Genomic DNA, 27,500 nt, shown 5'->3' with positions numbered 1-27,500 from the left:
ACCTTGAGGTATGGGTACTGGTTCGTCTAGGGATTAACAGCTTAAGGGCGTTGTTTTGGATACAAAGAACATAAGGACATATGTAGTGTGACAATAAAAGTGAACGTTTAAACAGTGGTTAAATAAATATTCAAAATACAATACCATGTGCTAGTGTTTCCTTAAATGTACGTTTAAAATTTAATATCTTACATGTTGGTTTTAGATAAAAATTACAAAATTACATACAGGAATGAAAATGAATATAGAAATCTAAATACAGGAATAAAAATATATATATATTTTATAGCATGCATAAAGGTACAAGTCAGATAATTTCTGTTTATACATAAATGTGTATAATTTAAATTTGAGTGAGTGAGCGTGTGTGAGTGTGTGTGTCCAAATAGTCTACGTTGGTTAACGGCTGCAGATTCGTGTTGGGCGGGGTCTCAGCGACCTGAGCAAGGATGTTACTTGTCTTTCGCTGGCGCTGGGTCCCTTTCTCATGTCTTCTAAGGGGAGGGCGCGATGTTCCCAGTGGGTTGGGGACGCGTTGTCTGGTGTCCCTGTTGACATGCGTATTCCTTCTCCTGCTGGAGGGGAGTATATGGTCCGATTCTTGTTGGACGTTCAAGGTCGGCTTCTGAATAGCGATGCTCACCGCTTCCGTTATTAAGAGGCGACCGTAGTTGTCTTCTCTGTGCACGACCTGGGTGCCTTCTATGAGCTCTTGTAGAGATGGCTTCCTGTTGTGTACATCTACGTAATGTTGATGGATGGCCCCTTGATTTCTATGAGCCAGCAGACGTCTCCGAAGGGTCGTTGTAGTGTGCCCGATGTAGTTTTGGCTGTGAGATTTACACATCTCCTCTGGACAAGTAAATTTGTAAACTATATTCGTGCACATCTCCTTCGGCCCCCCCGGGAGCGGTGCTGTTCTTCATTATTAAGGCTACTACAAGGTTGGGCTTACTATATATCCTGAGGCTTATTTTGTGGTAAGGGGCTTTTGGGGTTACGCCTCTGTTTATTATCCCGCGTAGTGTGCAGCAATCCTCCTTGTATGCAGACCCATAATGTACACGATGGTAAATAATCAAGTTCTTGTTTTTCGTCATCGTGTTGGGTTGGTAAAATTCGTCCATTTTCTTTTTTATTGCTGCTTCGATCATTTGATCTGCATAGCCGTTGTTTGTCAGCAGTTGGCGAATTCGATCGAGTTCGTTGTGTATGTCTCTCCATGATGAGCTGTGTGTGAAAGCTCTTTTGACATACGCACTCACGATAGACTTTTTGTATGCGTCCGGGCATTCCCCGCGTGCGTTCAAGCAACTGCCAGCGTTCGTTGCTTTCGTATGAACGGTCGTCTTAAACTGTCCTTCTTGTTGTTTTACCAGGACATCAAGAAATGGCAAAGTCTTCTGCTGGCTGTGCTCTGTGGTGAAGTTGAGCACTGAGTTTCTTATCAGAGCATCTGCCAGTTTTCTGGCATCGTCAGGTTCTTTTATTGTGACGAATATATCGTCGATGTACCACCCATAAATCCTAGGTTTTTGATGTTCGCTAAAGGTCCTTTCTTCGACGGTGGCCATGTACATATTTGCAAAAAGGACCCCTAGTGGGGATCCCATGGCGACTCCGTCTACTTGTTGAAATAATTCCCCCTGATGAGAGAGGAAAGGGGCCTCCGTCGTACTAGCCTTCAGCATATCTCAGAGGACATCTTCGGGAATGGGCAGCGGGTTCTTATCGGACCTGTATACACGATCAAGGATGATGTCAATCGTTTCTTCGACGGGAACATTTGTAAACAAACTCTCAACGTCGAGTGAGGCAATGTCATCTGGTCCTTTTTCCTGTAAGAGATCAATAAACTCCACCACTGATTTCAGTGAATATGCACCGGTATGTAAGGTACCAGCAAATCATTTAGGACCTTCGCTATCCTATAGGTTTGGGGATGTCCATCTGAGAGATGATGGGCCTTAGGGGGTGGGGGTTGCCTGCCTTGTGCGTTTTCACTGTTCCGTAGCAGTAACCGGGGCCCATAGTCTCCTTTTACCTTAGGGAATTTTACGACATCTTGCTGATTGTTGGCCCTAGTCACAAGCCTTGACACTTTCTTTCTGAGGTCCTCGGTGGGGTCCTTTGTTAAACGTTGGAATTTGGAAGTGTCCTGGAGGATCCTATCCATCTTTTCAAAATAATCACTTTTCTTCATCACTACGTAGACTGATGATTTGTCACCTTTCCGTATGATGATGTCTGGGTTGCTACGTAGTTCTTTAGCGGCTTCCCTCATCTCCTTGGTGATTAATTGGCTTCGGAAATGTCCTCTCTGCCGTCCTGCTTCTCCAACAAGTTCATCAATGACAGTAGGTGTTACTTCTAGCTTACCATCATCTCGGAGTTGTAAAAGTCGATCTATAAGGGCCTCCGTTTCTATTCTCTTGGCTTCGGTGTATGGTTTCTTGGCATAGTGGCACTGCAGACCCAGGTTCAGGAGGGACCTTTGATGGGGGCTAAGGTCGATTCCAGCCAGGTTGACGAAGCCATCTCTGTGTTCCTCACTTCTCACGGGGACCCCATGAAGGATGAGTAGCTTCTTGTTGTGCCTCGTTGTCACCACCTGTCTGTATTTCCTCTCCTCTAACTCAAGGAGGTCACGTGCTTTTTGTTGGTCATTTGGTGGGCTGTTAATGCAGAAATCTTCCCAACGTTTTCTCTTTTCAACTTCTGGATTCTTGCTGCGGATTCTTCTATACGGTGTCGGAGTATCTTCTCTGCCTCCCTCCACACGCTCACTCACTCAAATTTAAATTATACACATTTATGTATAAACAGGAATTATCTGACTTGTACCTTTATGCATTCTATAAAATATATATATATTTTTTATTCCTGTATTTAGATTTCTGTATTCATTTTCATTCCTGTATGTAATTTTGTAATTTTTATCTAAAACCAACATGTAACATATTAAATTTTAAACATACATTTAAGGAAACACTAGCACATGGTATTGTATTTTGAATATTCATCTAACCACTGTTTAAACTTTCACTTTTATTGTCACAGTACATATGTCCTTATGTTCTTTGTATCCAAAACAACGCCCTTAAGCTGTTAATCCCTAGACTAACCAGTACCCATACCTCAAAGTCATACTTCCCATACGATGAAATGAATAGGCCGAAAGGTCAGATTGTAAGTCAGTAGTCGCTTGATAATGCCATAAGGCGAAACAGCTGTCGCGACAAAATTCAATAAATGGAAGAAGGAAGTCTGCGTATTTTTCAACAGAAATTGATGAACGAGAATCGGAGAAAACTTCGTCGGTATGAAGATACCTGCAAGAAACTTATTGCTGCCACTAAAGCAATTGCTTTTAACGAATATATATATATATATATATATATATATATATATATATATATATATATATATATATATATTCGTTAAAAAGCAATTGCTTTAGTGGCATCAATAAGTTTCTTGCAGGTATCTTCATACCGACGAAGTTTTCTCCGATTCTCGTTCATCAATTTCTGGTGAAAAATACGCAGACTTCCTTCTTCCATTTATTGCTTTATATATACTATTATAGATATCTATATATATATATATTATATATATATATGTGTGTGTGTGTGTGTGTGTGTGTGTGTGTGTGTGTGTGTGTGTGTTAGTATATTCGTATACAAGAGCAAAAATTACCCCGGAATCATAACAATAAAGCTCAACCTTGTTACAAGTAAGCCAACATTAACATCACTACCAGTCCCCCGAAGGATCTCACTTGTAACGAAGGAGAAATGATGCCGTAGATGTCCATGGTCACAGCTAAACCCGTGAGGTGATCACAATGACAGACGCTATAATCGCCGGTGGTGAAGTTCAGGCTGCAGCCTTCCGTAGACCAAACGTTTGCTGAAGAGTTCCACCAAACACACTTGACGTTACTCAGATTAAGACCTTTGCCGTGGTAGATGTGGCTAAAGTTGAGCTGGATGAGTTGGTCCGTGGCTGCGATGACAAGAGAATAACTGACTTAAAAAATAGATCTGGGTTGCGGGGAATTGCATCAAAATAAAAAGAGGGGAATCGAGACAAAGATGTAGTTTAAAAACGAGACTCATTAGTGCTATATAGATGGAAATATTTCTAATCCATTATTTAACGAAAAATTTGTCTAGTGGAACTCCATCAATATTGAGAAAAGGAAATTAGGACAAAGGCGAAGTTTAAAACGAGACTAATTAATGTTATATAGATAGAAATTGAATAAAGTTTTAAAAAAGAATCCATGATTTAACAGAAGATGGGATGAGGGGAACTGCAACTGTTTTGAGAAACGGGAATTATCGAGGCTAAAAAGGTGACTAATTATTGGTGTGTAGATGGAAAGTTTTAAGTGAAAATTTATGCTTTACCACAAAATAGGTTTGGGGGAATTGCATCAATTTTGAGTCAAGGGAATCAGGAAAAAGATGAGTTTTTAAACGAGACAAATTGGTGTTATATAGATGAAATGGCAGAAAGCTTTAATGAAAATTAATGATTTACACAAAAAGGGGTTGGGGCGAATTACATAGTTTGAGAAAAGGACAGTGGGACAAAAATTTCTTTTAAAAAGGCCACTGCATCCATTTTGAAACGGGGGAATTTGGAAAACGACTTATTTAAAAAAAAAGAGACAAATTAATATTATATAGATGGAAATTGAATTAAGTTTTAAAATGAAATCCATGATTTAAACAGAATAGGGTTGGGAGAATTGCATTAATCTTTAAATAAAGGAATTTGAAAGCAGATGAGGTATTAAATCGAGACTAATTAATGTTACAGAGATGAAAATGGAACAGAGTTTCAAAAATGTCATGTTCAAAATCGATGAAAATATCACCTATAAGAAAAAACGAACGTGAGAAGGGCTCACTGTCATTAGGGAATCAGAAACACTGCTTACCTTTAAAGAGCACTATGGGGGCTAGAACGCCCCTTCTGACAGTTGGGAGGGAGACCTCGAAAGCAAATGCTAATGTAAGTCGGCGGAAAGGAAAAACAACTGCAATAATCGGGCCTAAGCAAAGGAAGAGGGACTCTACTGTAAACAGGGGAAGGGAAGCTAAGATACTAAGTACCGCTAGGGACAAACTAATAAATAGGAGAGGGGAAAACACCAGTATAAATAGGGAGGACGGAAACACACAATGAGTAGGTAAAGGTTAAGTGGAATAATTAGTGCAGGAGAGATGTCAATTCAAGGAGGACAGGTGAAACACAACGTAATTAAGGGAGAGTGGAACACTTTGTAACTGAGGGAGGGAAAGCATCGCATAATAAATGTGGTGGAAATGCTGCGTAATTAAGAGAGGGAAGCACTACGTAATTAAGGAAGAGAAGCCACCATGTAATTCAGGGAGGGGAACTTGCATAATTAAGGTAGGGGAAACACTACGCAATTAAGGGAGGGAAACTACGTAATCAAGGGAGAGGAAACACTACGTAATTCAAATATGGGAAACTGCATAATTAAGGTAGGGAAAACACTACGCAATTAAGGGAGGGGAACTACGTAATAGCAGCGATCGGCAACTACGTCATCGCTTTCCGCTTAGCTAATCACGTGATACACACAGCAGTTACACAAGGTCGGACAAACAAATCAGTACGACCTATGTTGTGATGGCCACAGCAAGGAAGTTTCCTAACATAAAGTTGAAAGAAACTGATATTCCCGGCGCTGCTCTTGTGTTTAGCAGTGTGCAAGATCATTCAGCATGTCAGCTTGTAAAAAGGTGAGAACAAAAACACGTGTTATTAAGTATTGAATGAAATAACCAGAGAGGCTCCGAGCGTTTCTCGTGGGTCAAAATACAATATATACTATATATTGCGTTAGTATATATTTGATGCAGCAAGTCAACTAAGTACGATTGGAATCTTTGTGGAAACAACGTCATACTAACCTTAGTATTATAATTTATTACATGGCTCAATATCTACTTAGATTATATTACATGGCCTCAATATATACACACATTATATATATATATATATATATATATTATATATATATATATTATATATATATATATTAGATATTGAGATAGAAGCTAAAAAGCATTAAAACATGAATATATATTATATATATTATAGGTAATAATTAATATATATTATATATATAATATATATATATATATATGCTTATTAATCATCCTTTAGCACGTGAGTTCATTCTTTATCACAACATAATCCACAGGTGAAAAATAAGAGACAGGGTGTAGGTCCTGACCGGTTTCGGCTTTATTTTCAAGCCATTGACAAAGGACTGTATACATAGTATTTAGAATTCACGAGTATATATACTACAAAGACAGTACTGACGAACATACACACAACAGTTTGAGACTGCAGATAAACCCACAGGCAGGTGTCAAGGTAGGAGTGGCTTTCAAAATCATTAGGCTAAAATTTACAATAAATTCTCAAGGGATACTACCGCTTAGGGTACAAGTCCACACCTGACAGGTGTCATGGAGGCGGGGTTGAACATCTCATTACCACTACTGCCCCCACCCTTTACTGTGTTTACAAATATAATAATCCTATTTTTTCATATATTTCATCTACAGCCAACCTTAAAATTTAAAACAGTTTCACAAATTTCTTTTGATATTAAAGGATCAAGTTTATACATTCCTTGACTGATGTTCATATTATTGTTTGTAACTTTCTTTTATAAAACTAGATTCAATGATATTCCTTTCCAATGCATTATTAGAAAACTCACCAGCTTTTTTGCCCCTTCCCAGTTAATAGCATGATTGTCTCAACTAACATACAAAATATACCACTATTTCCCTGTGCATATCTCACACATTGTTTATGTTGTTCTATTCTTTTTTCAGTGCTTTCCCCCCTTCCCCGTTTGACCAATGTAAAAAGTTGTCACAAGACTTACACGGGATTTTATGGGATTTTTTTTTTGATATACACATCCTTTAGCATTGTCGGGGGAGAAAGTTCTTAATAAGTACCTGTTTCATTGTTTTTATTGTTTTTAAAAAAAAAAACTACTTATTACACAAAAATTCTTCAGGAGATGTGGGATATCTTTCATATTACAATATAAGGTAGTACAAGCAAATTTTTGTTGTTGTAAGGTTCTTTTTGATTTTGATACATGGTCTTTTTTTGCCGCTTTAATGCATTGTTTAGTACATTATCTGGATATTTCAGTTTTCTTGCCTGTATTCTGAATCTTATCTATTTCCTCATCTATATATTCTGGGCTACATACCCCCGTAGTGCTCTTAAAAACATAGAAGCAAACACTGATCTTTTAACCTTATTGTTTTGTCCAGAATAGAAATGTACATAGGAAGAAATATTAGTAGGTTTTCTGTAAACACCCTATACTTAAACCCACTACTATTTCTCCGTATGAGGACATCCAAAAAGGGTAGGCATTCATCTTTTTCTATTTCCATAGTAAATTTAATTGATGGTACTATTGATTTAACCTGGCAAGTTATTTACATCTTCATTCCCTGGCCATACACAAATTCTGTCGTCAACATATCTAAACCAAGGTACAATTGCGTGGAATTATTATTAATTAAAATTTTTCTTTTCAAAAAAATTCCCCATATATACCCAAAAATTTTTGGTCTTGCTTGGGGAATATGGCCAATGGGAAAAAAAAACCCTCTGTCCCCAGTGCTAAGTAAATTTTTATATATGGAATTTTTTTGAAAAGAAAATTTTTTAAAAAATAATAATACCTTTCCCACGCAATGTACCTGGTTTAGATATTTTGTTGACGACATTTAATTTGGTTTGTTTATTGGCCAGGGAACTGAAGATGTAAATAAATTCTTTTTTTTGCCAGGTTAAATAACAATTTTTAGTACCATTCAATTAAATTTTTTTTACTATGGAAATAGAAAAAGATGAATTGCCTACCCCTTTTTTGGATTGGGTTTTTCCTCCATACGGAGAAAAGAAATAGTAGTGGGTTTAAGTATCGTGTTTTACAGAAAAACTTTACTAATATATCTTCCTATGTACATTTCTATTCTGGACAAAAAAAACAATAAGGTTAAAACAAGATCAGTTTGTTTTGTTCTATGTTTTTAGAGCCACTACGGGTATGTAGCCCAGAATATATAGATTGAGGAAATAGATAAGATTCAGAATACAGGCAAGAAAAAAACTGAAAAATATCAGATCAATGTACTAAATAAAACAATGCATTAAAAGCGGGGGCAAAAAAAAAGGGCACCATGTATCAAAATCAAAAAGAACCTAACAACAACAAAAATTTGCTTGTACTACCTTATAATTGTAATATGAAAGATATCCCACATCTCCTGAAGAATTTTGGTGTTAAATGTAGTTTTTAAAAACAATAAAACAATGAAACACGGTACTTATTAAGAACTCCCCCGACAATGCTAAAGGATGTGTATATAAAATCCCGTGTAAGTCTTGTGACAACTTTTACATTGTCAAACGGGGAAAAGAAACACTGGAAAAAAGAATAGAACAACATAAACATGTGTGAGATATGCACAGGGAAATAGTGGTATATTTGTACATGTTAGTGAGAACAATCATGGCTATTAACTGGGAAGGGCAAAAAAGCTGGTGAGTTCTAATAATGCATTGGAAAGGAATATCATTGAATCTAGTTTTATAAAAGAAAGTTACAACAATAATATGAACATCAGTCAAGGATGTATAAAAAACTTGATCCTTTAATATCAAAAGAAATTGTAAACTGTTTAAATTTTAAGGTTGGCTGTAGAGATATATGAAAAATAGGATTATTATATTTGTAAACACAGTAAAGGGGGCAGTAGTGGTAATGAGATGTTCAACCCCGCCTCCCTGACACCCTGTCAGGTGTGGACTTGGTACCCTAAGCGGTAGTATCCCTTGAGAATTTATTGTAAATTTTTAGCCTAATGATTTTTGAAAAGCCACTCCTACCTTGACACCTGCCTGTGGGTGGATCTGCAGTCTCAAACTGTTGTGTGTATGTTCGTCAGTACTGTCTTTGTAGTATATATACTCGTGAATTCTAATACTATGTATCAGTCCTTTGTCAATGGCTTGAAAATAAAGCCGAAACCGGTCAGGACCTACAACCCTGTCTCTTATTTTTCACCTGTGGATATGTGTGATATATATATATATATATATATATATATATATATATAATATATATATATATATATATTAGAAAAGAGAGATAGGAAAAAGGGCTAAAAACATGATATATATATATATATATATATATATATATATATATATATATATATATGTATGTATCATGTTTTTAGCTCTATCTCTCTCTTTTCTAATGTAAAAATACAAAGTACTCATGTAACCTTCCACTTGTTTCAAGAGTGAGGAGTGTATAGCCTCAGGATGTCAAGAGGACATCATTATTAGTACCACTGACAGAGGTAAATGGTACCAAAAGAAAATAGGGAAGATGTCCGACCTCCTTGATGGAAACACGCGCATGCGCACTGGCCCGATGTCTATTTTTAGCAACAAGGGGCAGTTGCCGATCCCTGCTATTAAAGGAGAGGAACCACAACGGAATTCAGGGAGGGGAAACTGCATAATTAAGGTGGGGAGAGACTACGCAATTAAGGGAGGGGAAACTACGTAATTAAGGGAGAGGAAACACTGCCTAATCAAGAAAAGGGAAACAACGTAATTAAAGTCGCAAACGCTGCTTAGTTAAGGGAAGTGAACCACATAATTGAGGAAGGAGAATTGCATAATTAAGGGAGAGGAAACACTATGTAATTTGAAAGAGGAGAAACACTGCGTAATTAAGGGAGAGGAGACGCGATGTAATGAAGGGAGAAGAAGAATTACGTAATTGAGGGAGGGGAAACTGCATAATTAAGGTAGGTGAAACACTACGCAATTAATGGAGGGAAAACAACACGTAATGAAAGGAGGGAAACACTATGTGATTAAGGGAGGGGAAGAACTTTGTAATTAAGAGATAGGAAACATTAAGTAATTAAGGGAGAAGAAACACTGCGTAATTTTACGAGAGATTAAACTCTGTGTAGTTAAGGGAGATTAAACAGTGCGTAATTAGGTGAGGGTAAACACTTTGTAATTAAAGGAGATGAAATACTAATGATAGAAGAGGAAATAGGGGCAAGGGAATCCCACTACTTAAGTGGGTAGGGAAGTGTGTGTATATGAGAAGAGAGAGAGAGTGAGTCACTTACTTGCTTTCCAACTTCCGGATCCAATTGTAACATCAATGATATGACAATTAACGTAACCTTTTTTGTCGACGTTCCCAGTTAACTCGGTGACGTTGCTGCATAATATAAACCATTTGTCAGATAAGGCGAGTACATTTGACATTTTCTGTCTAATTCCCAATTTCTGAGAGAGAGAGAGAGAGAGAGAGAGAGAGAGAGAGAGAGAGAGAGAGAGAGAGGCGGGCGTCTCTCCCACTGGATAAACAATTAAATTAATTTAAATGAAGAATGTTCATGGGTAGCATGAAATGTTCATGAAATGTAAGTGCAAGTGTTTTCTTTGACATTTAACAGGATAAAGAAATAAATCAAAAGATATGCAAATGACTTGAAGATTAGTGTAGTATCAGTCAGATCATATTTGGCAAAGTTTTAGGATATACATTTTCCTTGAACAGAATATGTTCAAAACAGATCATCTTTATTTTATGCTTGGTAAAACCCACACACAAATTCACACTGTAAAATTATTATCAAGATTAACATTTCAAGTGGAATAAGGGAACGATTATTATTAAATGCGATTCCAGCGTGTGTCCTCTTAACTAAGTATAGGACTAATTTAGATATACATGGTCCATTGAATGCACAAACACTGGTGATGAACGAAAATCTCCTTTAATTAAATGTTCTTCTATGCAACATGCATCTAATGCCCTAAGGTAAACACTTACCTCAGATCCAGATAACCATTGTGCCTCTTGTGGAGATCCCTGTAGCTTATTCCCTGTACCAGAACATGTTGACTCCCGTTATCAGCTGTTTCATATCCATCGTAGAAGTCTTCAGGTAAAAGTACAGAGGTTGTATGGGAGTAATTATGCGTAATAAGGCGGTTCCTCTCTTCTTTGAAATGGGCTACGGGCATCTTCTTCACAAGCACACCTACAAGGAAATGTTTATTTCCATTTTATTCTTAAGTACCGGAAACGGAGAGGACAGTAAATGACCTCAACAATCCCAGTTAAAAAAAAAAAAAAAAAAAAGGAAACAAAGAGTTGTGGATATGCACCAAAGAAGACGATAGACCTGTATTTTGAAGGATGGAAGGTAACCAATTGGTTCCTGGCCACGTAAAAGTTTCTAATCCTTCGGGCCAGCCCTAAGAGAGCTGTCATTCAGCTCAGTGGTCTGGTTAAACTAAGATATATTAACTTTTATAGTAGTCGGGGAGTTCGAAGGAAAGCTGAGAGTTTCGAAGATTCTCTGTGTGCAGTGTGATGTTAAGATTCCGTAGTGGTCACTGATATGATACAAATTAGTGGTGTATTTACCGAACATAGAACCAAACGTAGACTCGGAGGTTATAAATAACGTGATGATGACTCGTGACTTACCGTGGTACAAGCAGGTGGCCCGGACCATTCTCAATGATACCACACCCATACCCATGACGTTAGTATGTAGTGGACTAATGCGCAATGTGTTGTTGAACAAGTAGGCTGCTCATTTAAGGCAGAAAGTCTATCATTTCTAGAGTTTTTACCCCCCTTGCTTAATTCGTTTAGTCTCCAATGACTTGTGAGTTTGGTTATGTCTGCATTACTAAGAACAGAAGAAGCAAGAGCTGAAATGCTACTATATCCAGTGAAAACCTCCTATTACCAATTATGGTAAAGAGAAAATTAATTAAATATTTAGATGAAGACTGACCAACTGATTTACGTAGACTGGCGTCGCAAGAACGGTTCAAATGCACTGAATTGTAGTCTGAAATTTGAGGTTTTTTTTTTTTTTTTTCGTTTTTTCAATTCAGCTACTACCTAAATGTAGCCATCATCGAAAGGTCTGAGAGGTCTCTAATAACAGATTCTTTCATTCCTTACATTCAGACGAGAAACCTCACTTCAGACGTGTAGAATAGTAGATGATATGAACATCCATCATGAGTGACGTTCACCTCGGTTCGAAAACATAAAAGCTACGAAAATGTTTGCATTTTTAATTACATTTCACTGGAAATCATAACCAAGGATTCATGGCATATCATTATGGTTATGAACAATACGTACATAACTATACTCTGTTTTTTTTTTTTTTCATCTGTCCATCCGCCTGTGGTGTTTTTTGTATGGTAACACTGCGTCCCGGGCTTTAGATAGTTACGCTATTTGTAAGTTTTAGGTAAATAAAAGGATATCTGGGTGTACATTTGCAACTGAAAAGTGTTTTAATAATTTACTGTATGCGAATTACACCGTTAATATTCGAAATAGGATATTATTATAATCGTTGAATGTAAGCTGAATGTAACTATCTAAAGCCCGGGACGCAGTGTTACCATACAAAAACACCACAGGCGGATGGACAGATGAAAAAAAAAAACAGAGTATAGTAATAAATGACCAGTAGGTTCCAAAGACATTACCAAAATGTGTAACTGGCAGCAGAGAGGAACCAGATTCGCTGAACAGAACCATCAGTAAGCAGGACTAAATGTGCCTCGCTGTCGAACTTTTTGGTTCCAGAGGTCCTTTATTCCTCATACCGTTGGACTCTGGAACAGTCTCCCAGAGGAAGTCGTGCAGTTGGAACTTCTAAAGTTCAAACGAAAATGCAACGCATTACTTCTTGCAGTTTAATACATTTTTATCTATTTATCTATTTATAGTCCCTTCCTTTTTACCAGGTGGGAGGTCTTCTTTCTGCATTTCCATTTGGTTCCTCTTACTTCTTCCTAATGAACACCATATTCTTTGGAAGGGTGAATTTCATAAAAGAAAAAAAAAATCGTCACTGCGGTCAACTCAAATAATTGAAAAAATGTCAGAAAAAGTGCAATGTGACTGAAAGGCTCGGAAAAAGTAAATCTTGTGAAATAAAATAGACCAAACTATCCTCGCATATTTGAGTAAAAAAAAAAAAAAAATTTACTCACAAATTACTTATTCACTTCAGCCCGAAACCCGGACTTGAGGAGAGTTTCAAGCGTGACATCAGTGTCCTACTCAGATAAATAAATAAATAAACAAACTCGTTGGTGGCACTGAATTCTTGAACCCAACGCACTAAATAATTAGGCTAAGTAACGCGCTCGACAGTGAGTAATGGTGTACGAAGAAGCTTTAGACACCGGCTCTCACCAAACCAAGGTGAAAATTGCTCATTTTTGTCACGGTGGAAAAGCGGCGCTAATGATATTTTAAAATACAGTGCACAAATTCTTTTATGCCAAACTTCACCGCTAGCATAATTATTTTCTATTCGTTTATTGGTCCTTCATTTAATGTACACCTTTCTGTTTTTATTCGTATACATACACACACACACACACACACACACATATATATATATATATATATATATATATATATATAATATATTATATATATAGTCGTAAAGCTGGAGGAAGGAATGAAAGGAGTTGACCGAGCGCTTTCGTGTATTTTTCACACCTCTTCAGGGTCAACTGATACAAAAATTCATTATTCGTAATTGTATCACTTGACCCTGAAGAGGTGTGAAAAATACACGAAAGCGCTCGGTCAACTCCTTTCATTCCTTCCTCCAGCTTTACGACTACATGAGATATCGCATGTTTTAGCGATAGTTCGTCAATATATATTATATATATATAATATTTATATATCTAAATAATAATATTATATATAAACATATATATATAAAAAATGGGTTGTATATATACGGTATATAATAAATATGATATATGTGTATCTATCTATCTATCTACCTATATATATATATATATTATATATATATATATATATATATATACACGCATTTACACACACACATATGTATATATATGTTATATATGTATGTATATATTATATATATACTCATATATGTGTTCGTCATCCTTCATTGCAAGTTGAAGGACTCTACGCGCGTTGTTATGTCCAAACGTCGTTCCTAGTCGCAGACGGAACGCAGGGAGCAGCAACTCAAAGAGGTGAAGAGCGCCTCAGTGGCGTGGTCGGCTTGGTGTTGGCCTGCCACCTCGGTGGTCGCAAGTTCGATTTTCGGGCATTCCACTGAGGGGTCAGAGATGTGTCTTTCTGGTGAGAGAAATTCTCTCTCGACGTGGTTCGGAAGTCACGTAAAGCCGTTGGTCCCGTTGCTGAATAACCACTGGTTCCATGCAACGAAAAAACGCCATACAAACAATCAAAGAGGATAAAAATAATTCCTTGGCGAAAGGAATTCGATTATTACTATTATTATTATTGATTGCAGGTCCACAATAATATCGCATGTGAGTATAATGGATAATAAAAGCTTACGAACCTTGTACTAGGACTAGGTTCACCTTCAGTCAAGTGAACATTATGCTTATAAAAATCGGTCGAAGTAAACTTCTGAACAGGACAATTCCACAACGACGAACGCAAATGAAGGAAGCGCTCAACAGCCCAACTAGGTATTTCCGTTGTTGATGTTCGAATTCTCGTTTGCTATTCTGCTGGAACGTCTTGTGGGCTGTGATGCTGCTGCATGGTGTTCCCCTGGCTGCAACATTGCTGGACGTCACGTCCCCCGTGCTGTAATCTGTTTGAGGGAGGAGAGCAGAAGAGGGGACAGCTCGGGCAGAGGTAAAATGGAGCTTGTCTTAAAATTAAAATTTTTAACAAAGTTTTTAAGAATGTAAAAATTGACTAATGGGTCAGCCCCAACGAACAGCTTGTTTCCGTAAAAAGATTCTCCTAAGTTTATGGCGGCGCCTTCCACTAGTCTTCTTGTTTGGGCATTGTTATTTTCAAAACTTATGTTAGATCCTTCCCAATTCGGTCTATGGTTGTTCTTAAAGGCATGGGAGACTATTGCATTGTTCTGTGCATGAAGTGCATATGTGCGTTTGTGTTCCCCTAATCGGGTGGGTGGTCCTCCTCCACTTTCCCCAAAATATTTTTCCTTACAGTCATGACAGGGGATTTCGTAAACACCCGGAATGATAGTATTCTTATCGCTATTGTTGTTTCTCATGAGTTTATGGCTAATCGTGTTTGAGTATTTGAAAACTATTTTAGTGTCTTTCTGGCTATTGTTAGTATAGTTACATAATTTGTCGAGGTTGGGATTAAATGGAAGGGGTAAGAATCTGTTGGGTTTTTCCTTGGGGTTGTTAACAGGACGATCAAATGTTTTCACATCAATTCATCCAGCGCGTTAGGGAGTTGGGATATGTTGAGGGCAATATGGCCAGCCTTGATATTACGGCACTCTTTACAAATGTCCCTTTAGACTATGTACTAACTAATCTAAAAGAACATGATCTTGGCAACATTAGTTTTCCTATTCCAGTAGACCAATTCTTCGCACTTATTAAATTATGTGTAACCTCAACAGTGTTCCAATTCAATAACCAAGGATTTTCCCAAAAGGAAGGTGTAGCTATGGGTTCCCCCTTGTCCCCCGAAATCTATGTATGGAGTTTGTTGAAAGGGAAATCTTAAACAGGTGTATTGATACAATAAAACCATTGCTCTGGGTTAGGTAAGTAAACGACATATTCTTTGTCATCCGATGAAACGATCAGAACTTAAACAGATTATTAGAAATAGCCAACAGTATTCTCCCCTCCATAAAATTCACAATAGAAAGAGAAGTAGATTAAAATCTACCTTTTTTGGACGGACTAGTCATTAGAGATCACAATAATCATAAATTTAAATTCTCTGTGTATCCAAAACAACCAACTCAAAAAGTTACATACATTTTTATTCATTCCATGCCAATAACATTAAGAGCAATGTATAATGAACTTTGCGTTTAAAATATGCGACCCGGAGTTTGTCGATGGAGAAATTCAGCACATACGATCAACCTTCAGAGGACTAAGATACCCCGATCATTTTATTGACAAAGCCATTTCACGAGCTAAGAGGCAGTTTATCGTCCTGTTAACAACCCCAAGGAAGAACCCAACAGATTCTTACCCCTCCCATTTAATCCCAACCTCGACAAATTATGTAACTATACTAACAATAGCCAGAAAGACACTAAAATAGTTTTCAAATACCCAAACACGATTAGCCATAAACTCATGAGAAACAACAATAGCGATAAGAATACTATCATTCCGGGTGTTTACGAAATCCCCTGTCATGACTGTAAGGAAAAATATTTTGGGGAAAGTGGAGGAGGACCACCCACCCGATTAGGGGAACACAAACGCACATATGCACTTCATGCACAGAACAATGCAATAGTCTCCCATGCCTTTAAGAACAACCATAGACCGAATTGGGAAGGATCTAACATAAGTTTTGAAAATAACAATGCCCAAACAAGAAGACTAGTGGAAGGCGCCGCCATAAACTTAGGAGAATCTTTTTACGGAAACAAGTCGTTCGTTGGGGCTGACCCATTAGTCAATTTTTACATTCTTAAAAACTTTGTTAAAAATTTTAATTTTAAGACAAGCTCCATTTTACCTCTGCCCGAGCTGTCCCCTCTTCTGCTCTCCTCCCTCAAACAGATTACAGCACGGGGGACGTGACGTCCAGCAATGTTGTAGCCAGGGGAACACCATGCAGCATCATCACAGCCCACAAGACGTTCCAGCAGAATAGCAAACGGGAATTCGAACATCAACAACCGAAATACCTAGTTGGGCTGTTGAGCGCTTCCTTCATTTGCGTTCGTCGTTGTGGAATTGTCCTGTTCAGAAGTTTACTTCGACCTAGTCCTAGTACAAGGTTCGAAAGCTTTTATTATCCATTAAAGACCTTAAACTCACATGCGATATTATTGTGGACCTGCAACCATTGTCATCATTTTCGACACGGAAAATTGTGCCCATTATTATTATTATTATTATTATTATTATTATTATTATTATTATTATTATTTCGGAGTGGCATCGTCGGTCACGGTAATAACTGAACCGCATAACCTTACCCACTTCCTCATTCTTGTATGTGAAGGATAGGTTCGTTTGCATCCTCTCCTCGAACTTCAGGAAAAAATTCGTCACTAAATCCTGCGTGGATGAAAGCATCCTTCCTCTTGTGGCGTTGTCGACGGCAAAGGACACAGGGTCCCTGAGGACGTTTGCAGCCACGTCGGCCACTGCACGGAAGAACGATTCCTGCGGAAAATAGACAAGAACGTTCAGAGAGACAGGAATGTAATGTTATTTCTGTTACGAAAACTTAAGCCTGACTGTTCAGTCACTTTTGTTAGCTGTCTTCCAGAACACTGAATTAGTTTCTTAGACTTTCTTCTTGGAAGGAAGCAGCAAAGAACCCTTTTATGAGTTTACTGTCACACAAAGTTCGGCAGACACACAGAGTTAAAGTACTAGACATTCTTCTTGGAAAGTTTACGGTTGTTGTTATTAGATTAAACTGAATGTGTCAGCACGGACTCTTGTCCTTAAGAACAGTAGCCAAAAATTACTACGAATTCGACTGTCAGCGCGATTAAGGATTGTAAAGCTAACGATGTAATAATCGACTTTAAGACCTATGGAATTACGTGACAGCATTAACAAGTATCTGTTAAAATGACTACATAGTCCGAACGGAGTTCTGCAGACCGTAATCAGACTCTCAATCTGAAAATTTTCTTTCAGATCCAGATAGGGATAAAAAAAAAGGGGTAAATTCTAATCTATTTAAATGAAGAGGGTGACTCTCAGCATTGCAATCACTTCTGTTTATGTACTGAAAAGACTATTGATGTATTCCATCAAGGCGTAACTAGAAGAGCAAATCCTCAGACCTAAGGCTTCATTCTCTCTCTCTCTCTCTCTCTCTCTCTCTCTCTCTCTCTCTCTCTCTCTCTGCTTACCCTCTCGGTAGAATTGAAATTCATGTCGAAATCTTCTTCCTGAAACTTCCTCTGAAGCTCCTCCGTTCCTTCCAACACCATTACAGCATCCGCTGGATAGAGCTCGACATTGTGGATGTTGGCGATCAGGGCCGTGAGATTTTTGAGGGCCCCAAAAGACGTATTACCAACCGGCGCGGGGAATAGGCTAACGTTACCACGGCACAAGCTGGAAAGAAAGCCGAGGGAGGCGTACAATTTAAAAGCCCTGTCCCGTTTCTGACGTCACATCGAACAAAGTCTGTCGGGCAAAATTCGACCGGGTGGACGGCGCTTAAGCTTATGAGGCAAGAAAAGAAACGTTGTTTCAGGGTTGTCTTTGGGTTGTCTTTCCGCTTCGCTTCCCTCTTTTGTGATTCGGGTTCTGTGTGTTTGCCTCCTTTCAAAGGGAGCCGCTCTCTCTCTCTCTCTCTCTCTCTCTCTCTCTCTCTCTCTCTCTCTCTCTCGCTATATTTACGTCTGGTCTCGGTCGCCTCTTATTCCTCTGGTAGTTCGCGTTGCATTTATTCCTTCCTTTCATTTTTTTTATTACGTTAATGACTGTACCCGAATTCCTACAGACTTTTAATTATGTAAGGCACAAAACCTCATCCAGTGGAGAAAGGCCGATGGAGAGTTAACAAGATTCCTGGAGTCTCGTCTCGACTTCTAATCTAAATGTTTGCGTTGAGTTTCATCGACTCTTGGTCTTCATTTATTTACTTGCGAAGTCCGACTGGGACGGGGATTGGATGGGATGGCATACCTACACCTGAATACATCCCCTCCTTTTTCTGGACCCGAATCTATCGCGATAGAATTTTAGAAAAATTCATTGTTAATGGCGTTCATCGTCTGTGGCAACATACTCTGAAAAAGAGTCATCGGTAATTTTTAATTATTACTTATGAATATTGCAATTCATCTTTCAGACCATTCTGAATCACTGTCAAGTTTTCCCTCCACATACAAACTCATCATAAAGTCAATAATGTTGAGGCTTGAACCAGAATTGTTTTGGTAATCGTGGTGACAATTCATACCGACAAGTTCCAGAAAATATTATTTATATAAATATCAATATTATCTAGGATTTATTGCCAACTCAGGATTCAGTATCATCAAGTTGAATATTTTCCGGTCAAATGTGAGTGTAAGTTCTTGGGGGAATTGCAGGTAGTAGCAAACATTGTGCGAGTAGGAACCGTTTAATAATTATTATTCTTCAAGTATTGGGGAATAATAATTCCCCAATACTTGGTAAGAATAAAGAGAACCTAAGGGGAAAAGAGATATCATCCTAGGGAAAATATAGGTATTGTTATAATGCAATTAGAATTTTATTCAGGTAAGAGTAAATAATATCCAGGTAAATATTGATATTATTGAGGTAAAATAAATATCAATTAAAAATATAATTTAAAAATTAATATTAACCAGTTGAAAATGAATACTTACCAAAACAAGAATATCAACCAGAAATAAATTTTTTGCATAAAAAAATCAAGGTAAAAATATATGTCATCAAAGGAAAAAATAAACGTTTTCCGTGGAATAGGACTTAATTAAAAGTAAATTTTATCCTAGGAAACAGTATCCAGGAAAAAATATATATCCAGGCAAGACCTTCCTTAAAATTTCCTTTTTGGTTCTTCGACCAGTCTCTTACCTGAGGTCAGGGTGAGCGTCCCAGGTGCTGTCCTGTCTGCATGTCCAAGAGACGAAAGTAGACTCGTGGTTGATGGGACAAGCCAAGCGGAGAGTGTCTCCTTGTCGTGTGCTCTTGAGGACGAAGCGATGTCCGTAGCTAACCACTGTCTTCTTGAGGCACCTGCCACACATCTGGACCATCTTTTCTGTACAGCGAGAGGATTTAGAAGTATGGTGGTTTGAATTATGGTGACTTTTTTCCCGCAGCGAATGTGATCGTCATCCACGGCAGATGCGTATAAGATTTTGATTATTGACCATTTTGAGGTTTCAGGAACAGTTAGAGCCTCGAGTTCGCTCGCTCGCTGATTTTGGTGTAAGAAATCTAAGGGATTAACTAGATTGCAAATGGGGATTTTGTGAGATATGAATCAATGCAAAGTCCTCTCTCATCCATCCGCTAGGCTGCAAGAAATGGTTTAATTCAACTTAGGATTTAGTAAATGCGATATGTTTTGGAAAAAGAATATTTAACTGAAATAATTCTGGAAGGATATTCATCTGGATTCCGTAAAAGCCTTTGGAGAATTGATTGGGATCACAAGGGATTGAAAGATACCCAGAGGATCTGACTAGATTTTCTCTTGAAGTTTATTGTATTTTCTCTCTGGATCTGTCCTATCCCAGGCAGACCGAGCCTTTTCTTCACACTAAAAATAAGATTATTCTTCCGTGCAAAGAATTTTTCACTAAAACATAAAACAACCAGGTTGCAAAAATTGTAACCTACCAAGTTTTCACCCAAAGAAAATTAGTACTATAGTAGATTCACATCACCCGTGCATTTGATGTCTAGGCCAGTCCCTTACGACGCTCCTGATTGGCTGTTGATAAACCAATCACAGGGCTGGAAACTCTCAGTCTCTCGAGAGAGTTCACATGGGTAGGATCTATGTTCCACCTCTCCTAAGGGATACTTTTGAAAGACGTATCCCTCAGGAGAAGTGGAACATAGACCCTACCCATGTGAACTATCGAGAGAGAGACAGAGAGTTTCCAGCCCTGTGATTTGTTTATCAACAGCCAATCAGGAGCGTCGTAAGTGACTGGCCTAGACATCAAATGCACGGGTGATGTGAATCAAATATAGCAGGTAATAGTAACTAGTCTTTTTAAGTGAACACCAATACATTGACATTTTAGTAGCTTTCTGGGAATCTTCAGAAACACTTACTTTGAGAGAGAATCGTCCCTTTTCCTTCTGGAACTGTATTTTCATATTCTATATCAGAGCAGATGCTGCAAGACTCATTTATCGTTCTGTTCTGCATTTTTTCAAGTATACAATGCACAACTGAAATAGAGTAATTTTCGTTGTTCGTTAGGAATCAAAACAGGGTCTTCAAATAAGATACTACAACATTTTAGAAATATTCTTGAAGATTGAAATTATTGCAAGAAACATGAAAGATTATGCATCTGAAAAGATGAATTAAAGTAATTACAATAAACAGGAATGATTATTCGTCTGAAAAGATGAATTAAAGAAATTACAATAGACATGAATTATTATGCATCTAAAAGATGAAGAAATAAAGTTTATGTAGACCAAAATTCATTCATTTTGAACACAAAATATGCCTTCAGAAATATGCCTTAGTAAGTGAATATATATATATATATATATATATATATATATATATATATATATATATTAGTAAGTGAATTTATATATATATATAATATATATATATATATATATATATAGAAAGATATTAATATGCATTGAATAGTAGTCTCATCCCAGTAGGAAATTTATAGATATTTTTGAAATGATATTTCTTAAAATATTCTCGTGGCAAACATCGAAAGTTGACAAAATTCACGACAGTTTGACTTCCCTAAATGCTTTGATGACGTTCAAGCGGAGACGCAGTGAATTACTACCCTATACTATTCTTTACAATACTATTCTTTACGCATTTTAATACAGTTTTATCTATTTATTAACTAATTTTTTTATAAGTGGGATCTCTTCTTTACGTATTTCCCTTTACCTCCTCTTACTGCTTCCTAATGAGCACCATATTCTTTGTAAGCTTGAATTGCAAGTCAATGGTCCCTGTGGCTTGTTCCATATGAATAGGGGCCATCTACTTAATAATAATAATAATAATAATAATAATAATAATAATAATAATAATAATAATAATAATAATAATAATAATAATAATAATATGTGGTGCCGTGAGATTGGAGAAACAGAAGCAAACCAAAGGAAGAAATGGACAAGAGAAGAAAATAAGGAAATATGGAGATGGTACATCAGAAGCAACCCGACGGAGAGAGGATATAGAAGAAGGTTGGTCAGCTTCTAGAATGAGAGGAATAACACCCCCCAAACAGAGCAGAGGCTGGCAGACCAAGTAAGGAACATAAAGAAAAAGAACTGGCTCTCCCCAACAGAAAGAGAAGAACTGGAAAGGGAAATGTCACACGGCGAACATCACAGACTCCCGAGATTGCTAGAATTTCTTAGATGAATCTAGACGAGGTATTGCATCAGAAATCGCGGCATTTCTCATGTCATATTGGCGCGTTTTTGCGCTCCACAACACGCCCGACGATTACAGAACAGCCACGAGGAAAAGGCGCCTCCAACACGGGCGCGAAAACCTCCTTACTGCCGAACTTTCCTTTAACTTCCTTTCCTTTAACTTCCTTTGCTATGAAGGAATTACCATCACACGCCCCCCCAAAAGAGAAAAAAAATGAAATCAACTGATTTTATTTTTTTTTCTAAAGAGAAGCAAGAATTAAACAGCGGGGAAACAATTCTGCATAAAGCTTTAATACTTTCTCATCCACTCAACCACTCGTGCCAAAACAGAAAACGGTCATTGGGCTACTCATTCTGAAAACTCTAGAGGTTATCTGCTATAACATAATCTTTCTCTCTTACTTTTTCCGTTTTCTGAACTCTGATTAAAACTTTGAAAGACTAAGACACCTCTTGCGTCTTTCTTAAAACTAATTTCTCTTTCTGGGACACTGTTACACGGGCGGAGGCCACGGCACGGGCCGTTGTTTATAATTCTGAAGCAAATTTACATTCACTGCTTTTGCTCTACTCTTACCCACATTAATTCTATAATGTATATTTCCCCTCTTCTCTAAAACTGAAAAAGGACCATCGAAATTATGAGATAAAGAGGAACCTTCTTTCTGGACTAGTACTAAAACTTTATCTCTTACACAAACTTCTCTCTTTGGCTCTAAGATAAGGTTTTCCTTCAGTTTCCCCTTGACTTCCGTTCGGGTTTTCTTTCGCTAAGTGCCAAACGCTTCCGTTCTCCTCCGCTAGTTGCCCAAACATCTCTTAAATTGTTTTTATAATACTCAAGATTAGTTATGCAATCATCTCTACCCTTACTTCTAAGCAAAGTTCCAAACATATTTATAAATACATTCTCAAAAGATAAGCCTACTGAAGGAATATTACACAACTGAACTCTGGGAATTACTTGAATCGGTTTCCCGGCAATTTGATATTCAGAACAGCTTAAAGCATACCTCCTTACGTCATTTTTCATCTTAGGCCAAAAGTACGCCCTACTAATACACTTGAAAGTTGTATTTACTCCCAAATGTCCTTGCTCATCAAGTGCTAACTTCAAAATTAATTCATGAAACTTCCTAGGAACTACTAATTTTTCTGTGATTCCCCTTTCACTACCTGACTTAGGACGAACATGACACAAAACTTCGTCCTTTACACAAAAAGTTTCCTTACACACATCATCGAGATCATCATCCAGCTCACATTCAAAAATTCGGGTTAGTGTCTCATCCTCTCTCTGCAACTTGACTAGCTCATCCTTATCCAAAACATTAGAGCCTAATTCATCACCGTAACTAGGACTAGATACTTGTACATTTACTACGTTACTTCCGACAGCTACACCTTCCGTTTGGCTATCACTGTCCACGATAGAGTTAGGTCTCTCAGCCACACTCATGCCAAGATCAACCTCGCTACCTCTATCACACTTGTTCGAATCCACGAACTTACTCACGTTCGAATCCACGAACTCACTCTCGTTCGAATCCACGAACAAATTATGACCGTAGTCTACGTCTGTATCTAAACCCGACCTAGTTACTACCATTTCAGGCACTGGAATATTCCTCACAACAGGATTCACATTCTTGGATAAAGCTAAGTCGTTACCGACAATAATGTCAATGCCTTCAACGGGCAAACTGTCCACAACTGCAAGTTTTACTTCTCCTGACACTACCTGACTTTCTAAATTCAACTTCAACAAAGGACAAAGAACACAAGTGTTAGGAAATCCACCTAACATGACTTTCTCTTCCATATTGATTTCTGCCCTGTTTGGCACACACTCTTCTCTAATCAGTGAGATAGCAGCACCTTTGTCTCGAAGCAAGACTACTTCTCTCGAATCTACTCCTCCAAGAGAGGAAACTACGCCTTCTGTCAGAAATTCACCAATTACTTTCCTAGTTTCTCTCATCACATCATCCCTACTTGATGAAAGGTTAACTAGAGACACTGGTTTCTTACCGTCCTTCCTTTCTACTGCACAATTCCTCGCTAAATGCCCTTTCCCATTACATCGGAAACAAGTTAATTCTGAGCCACTAGATGCCATTCTACTCTTACAAACCTTAGACGTATGACCAGGTTTTCCGCATGTATAACAGGAATAGTCACTTCTACTCGCATTGCTATTACTAGGACTGAAACCTTTACTGCTTTGTACTCTACCAGACGAAGGATCATTTCGTTTCTTACTAACACTCAAATTATGAGTTAGACTATATTCGTCAGCTAGCCTAGTTGCTCCTGCAAAAGATACTTCTCGCCTATCCTCTATATAAAGTTTAATCTCAGGGGATACGTTATCTTTGAAGTTTTCTAACAACACTAAGTTCTTCAAACTATCAAAATCCTCAACCTTAGCAAAAGTTAACCAATCAAAAAACAGCCTTTCTAACTTCTTACCGTATTCTACATATGTAATATTTTCATCCTTTCTCAAATTTCTAAATTTCTTACGGTATGCCTCCGGTACTAGCCTATACGCGCTAAGAACAGTTTCTTTCACGATATCGTAATTATCACATTCCTCCTTAGACATGCAACTATACCCTACCACTCAAAACTGACTGCAAATATAAAGTCCACGTTTCTTTAGGAGAACCTACTCGTTCCATAACTTCTCAAAACACATGAAATATGTCGTAACATCTTCCTCATCAAACTTTGGTACTAATTTCAGCACTGCACTCATGCCTAACGTATTAGCTTCGTTTTCGTTCTTGCCCGTCAGACTGTTACGAGTACTTTCCCTTAACCGAACAATTTCCAACTCATGCATACGCTCTTTCTCTCTCTCTTCCTGCTCATGCATACGCACCCTTTCTCTTTCTTTCTGCTGCATTACCAACATTTCTCTCTCTTGCTGCATTTTCATTACTTCTCTCTCTAGCTGCATTTTCATTGCTTCTCTCTCATACTTCTCTCTTTCTTTCTTCTCAACATACTCACGGAGATCATTCCCCTCTAGACCTAGTAGCCTACCCGACTCAATAAACTCTTTCACCATCTCACTCATTCTGATTCTTTCTATATTCTCCCTGTTTCAAACTGTTAAAGTGTTGATAGCCTAGGCAAGGTCGCCACAATGTTACGGATTCGAAGATCTCTGAGGTCTCAGAGACAATGTTACGGCCTCTGAGAGAGGTCTGCTTTACGAATATAGAAAGAAACACTAACGCAACAAAGGTTTATTTACAAGCTTACTAACAAAGGTAAATGCAGAATGGTATCTCCTATTTACATAGAAAGATAGAATCTTACACTGCATGAACTGGGGGAAACAGTGAGGTAATAAGAATACTTGCTAGTCAATTTGGCAATTTGACGCGCTGGCTTCTTATATGTAGAGCGGCAATTGCAGTCGTCCTCTTGACTCCATATTGCAGAAAATAGTCTACTTGTAAGGCAGGAATTCCCCAAAACCTCTGGCGGGACCTTTTCTTCTCTGACGTCGAGATAACACGAGATAATTCGTCCACTCCTGAAGAAGACTAGACCAGTATCCAACCAACTCTCGAGCAACTCTTCTGATTGATTGATACCTCATCGGTTCCTTCGTCTCTAGTCTCTCTCTGCCGATCACTGCTGCTGATCCCTCACTGATAATCTGATCTGTGGCTCTTACTAACTGGTGATCTCTCTCTTTTACGATCTCTTCCTTCTCTTACGATCACTGCTCTCCAAAGTTCGTTCGTCGTATTTATACGGCATTCTGAGGGCGGAGCCTACGGCGAACGTCACAGACTCCCGAGATTGCTAGAATTTCTTAGATGAATCTAGACAAGGTATTGCATCAGAAATCGCGGCATTTCTCATGTCATATTGGCGCGTTTTTGCGCTCCACAACACGCCCGACGATTCCAGAACAGCCGCAAGGAAAAGGCGCCTCCAACATGGGCGCGAAAACCTCCTTACTGCCGAACTTCTCGAAAATGCGTTCTCCTTTCCTTTAACTTCCTTTGCTATGAAGCAATTACCATCACAACAACACAATAGAAGATGTAAAACAGAGGCTTAAGGCCAAAGCACATAAGATCCAACGATACATGAACAGGAATAAGGGATACCAACAGAACAAACTATTCGGAACCAACCAGAAAAGACTATACAGCCAACTAAGGGGGGAAGACAACCACCAAGAAATTCCTGAAGCTGGACCAAGTAAGAGACTCTGGGAAAACATATGGAGCAGTCCGGTATCACATAACAAACATGCAACATGGCTCCAGGAAGTCAAGGAAGAAGAAACAGGGAGAATAAAACAAAGATTCACAGAGATCACGACAGACACAGTCAGACACCAACTAAAGAAAATGCCAAACTGGAAAGCCCCAGGTCCTGATGAAGTCCATGGATACTGGCTAAAAAACTTCAAGGCCCTACACCCACGAATAGCAGAACAACTCCAGCATTGTATCTCAAATCACCATGCACCCAAATGGATGACCACAGGAAGAACATCCTTAGTACAAAAAGACAAGAGTAAGGGAAATATAGCCAGTAACTACAGGCCTATCTCCTGCCTACCAATAATGTGGAAGTTACTAACAGGTATCATCAGTGAAAGGCTATACAACTACCTAGAGGAGACAAACACCATCCCCCACCAACAGAAAGGCTGCAGAAGGAAGTGTAGGGGCACAAAATACCAGCTCCTGATAGACAAAATGGTAATGAAGAACAGTAGGAGAAGGAAAACCAACCTAAGCATGGCATGGATAGACTATAAGAAAGCCTTCGACATGATACCACACATGGCTAATAGAATGCCTGAAAATATATGGGGCAGAGGAAAACACCATCAGCTTCCTCAAAAATACAATGCGTAACTGGAATACAATACTTACAAGCTCTGGAATAAGACTAGCAGAGGTTAATATCAGAAGAGGGATCTTCCAGGGTGACTCACTGTCCCCACTACTCTTCGTAGTAGCCATGGTTCCCATGACAAAAGTACTACAGAAGATGGATGCCGGGTACCAACTCAAGAAAAGAGGCAATAGAATTAACCATCTGATGTTCATGGACGACATCAAGCTGTATGGTAAGAGCATCAAGGAAATAGATACCCTAATCCAGACTGTAAGGATTGTATTTAGGGACATCAGGATGGAGTTTGGAATAGAAAAATTCGCCTTTGTCAACATACAAAAGGG

General features: G+C 38.2%; 1 protein-coding gene across 2 annotated transcripts in view; it reads right to left on the bottom strand.

Moving 5' to 3' along the window:
- Positions 1 to 27,500, bottom strand: part of LOC135223712 (adhesion G protein-coupled receptor L3-like) — a 121,414-nt gene that overhangs the window by 17,171 nt on the left and 76,743 nt on the right. For both annotated transcript variants that reach the window (XM_064262448.1, XM_064262447.1), the window contains exons 9-15: positions 20,950 to 21,069; positions 19,735 to 19,921; positions 18,048 to 18,255; positions 17,154 to 17,343; positions 10,967 to 11,177; positions 10,254 to 10,348; positions 3,782 to 4,008 (exon numbers count right to left, since the gene is read on the bottom strand). In XM_064262448.1, the coding sequence (XP_064118518.1) occupies positions 3,782 to 4,008; positions 10,254 to 10,348; positions 10,967 to 11,177; positions 17,154 to 17,343; positions 18,048 to 18,255; positions 19,735 to 19,921; positions 20,950 to 21,069 (1,238 nt within the window). The remainder of the gene's footprint in view (positions 1 to 3,781; positions 4,009 to 10,253; positions 10,349 to 10,966; positions 11,178 to 17,153; positions 17,344 to 18,047; positions 18,256 to 19,734; positions 19,922 to 20,949; positions 21,070 to 27,500) is intronic.

The sequence above is a fragment of the Macrobrachium nipponense genome, chromosome 10 (assembly GCF_015104395.2).
Source record: "Macrobrachium nipponense isolate FS-2020 chromosome 10, ASM1510439v2, whole genome shotgun sequence".
NCBI classification, from domain to species: Eukaryota; Metazoa; Arthropoda; class Malacostraca; order Decapoda; family Palaemonidae; genus Macrobrachium; species Macrobrachium nipponense.
Note: the sequence above shows the minus strand (reverse complement) of the source record. Positions and strands in the feature narration are given on the sequence as shown.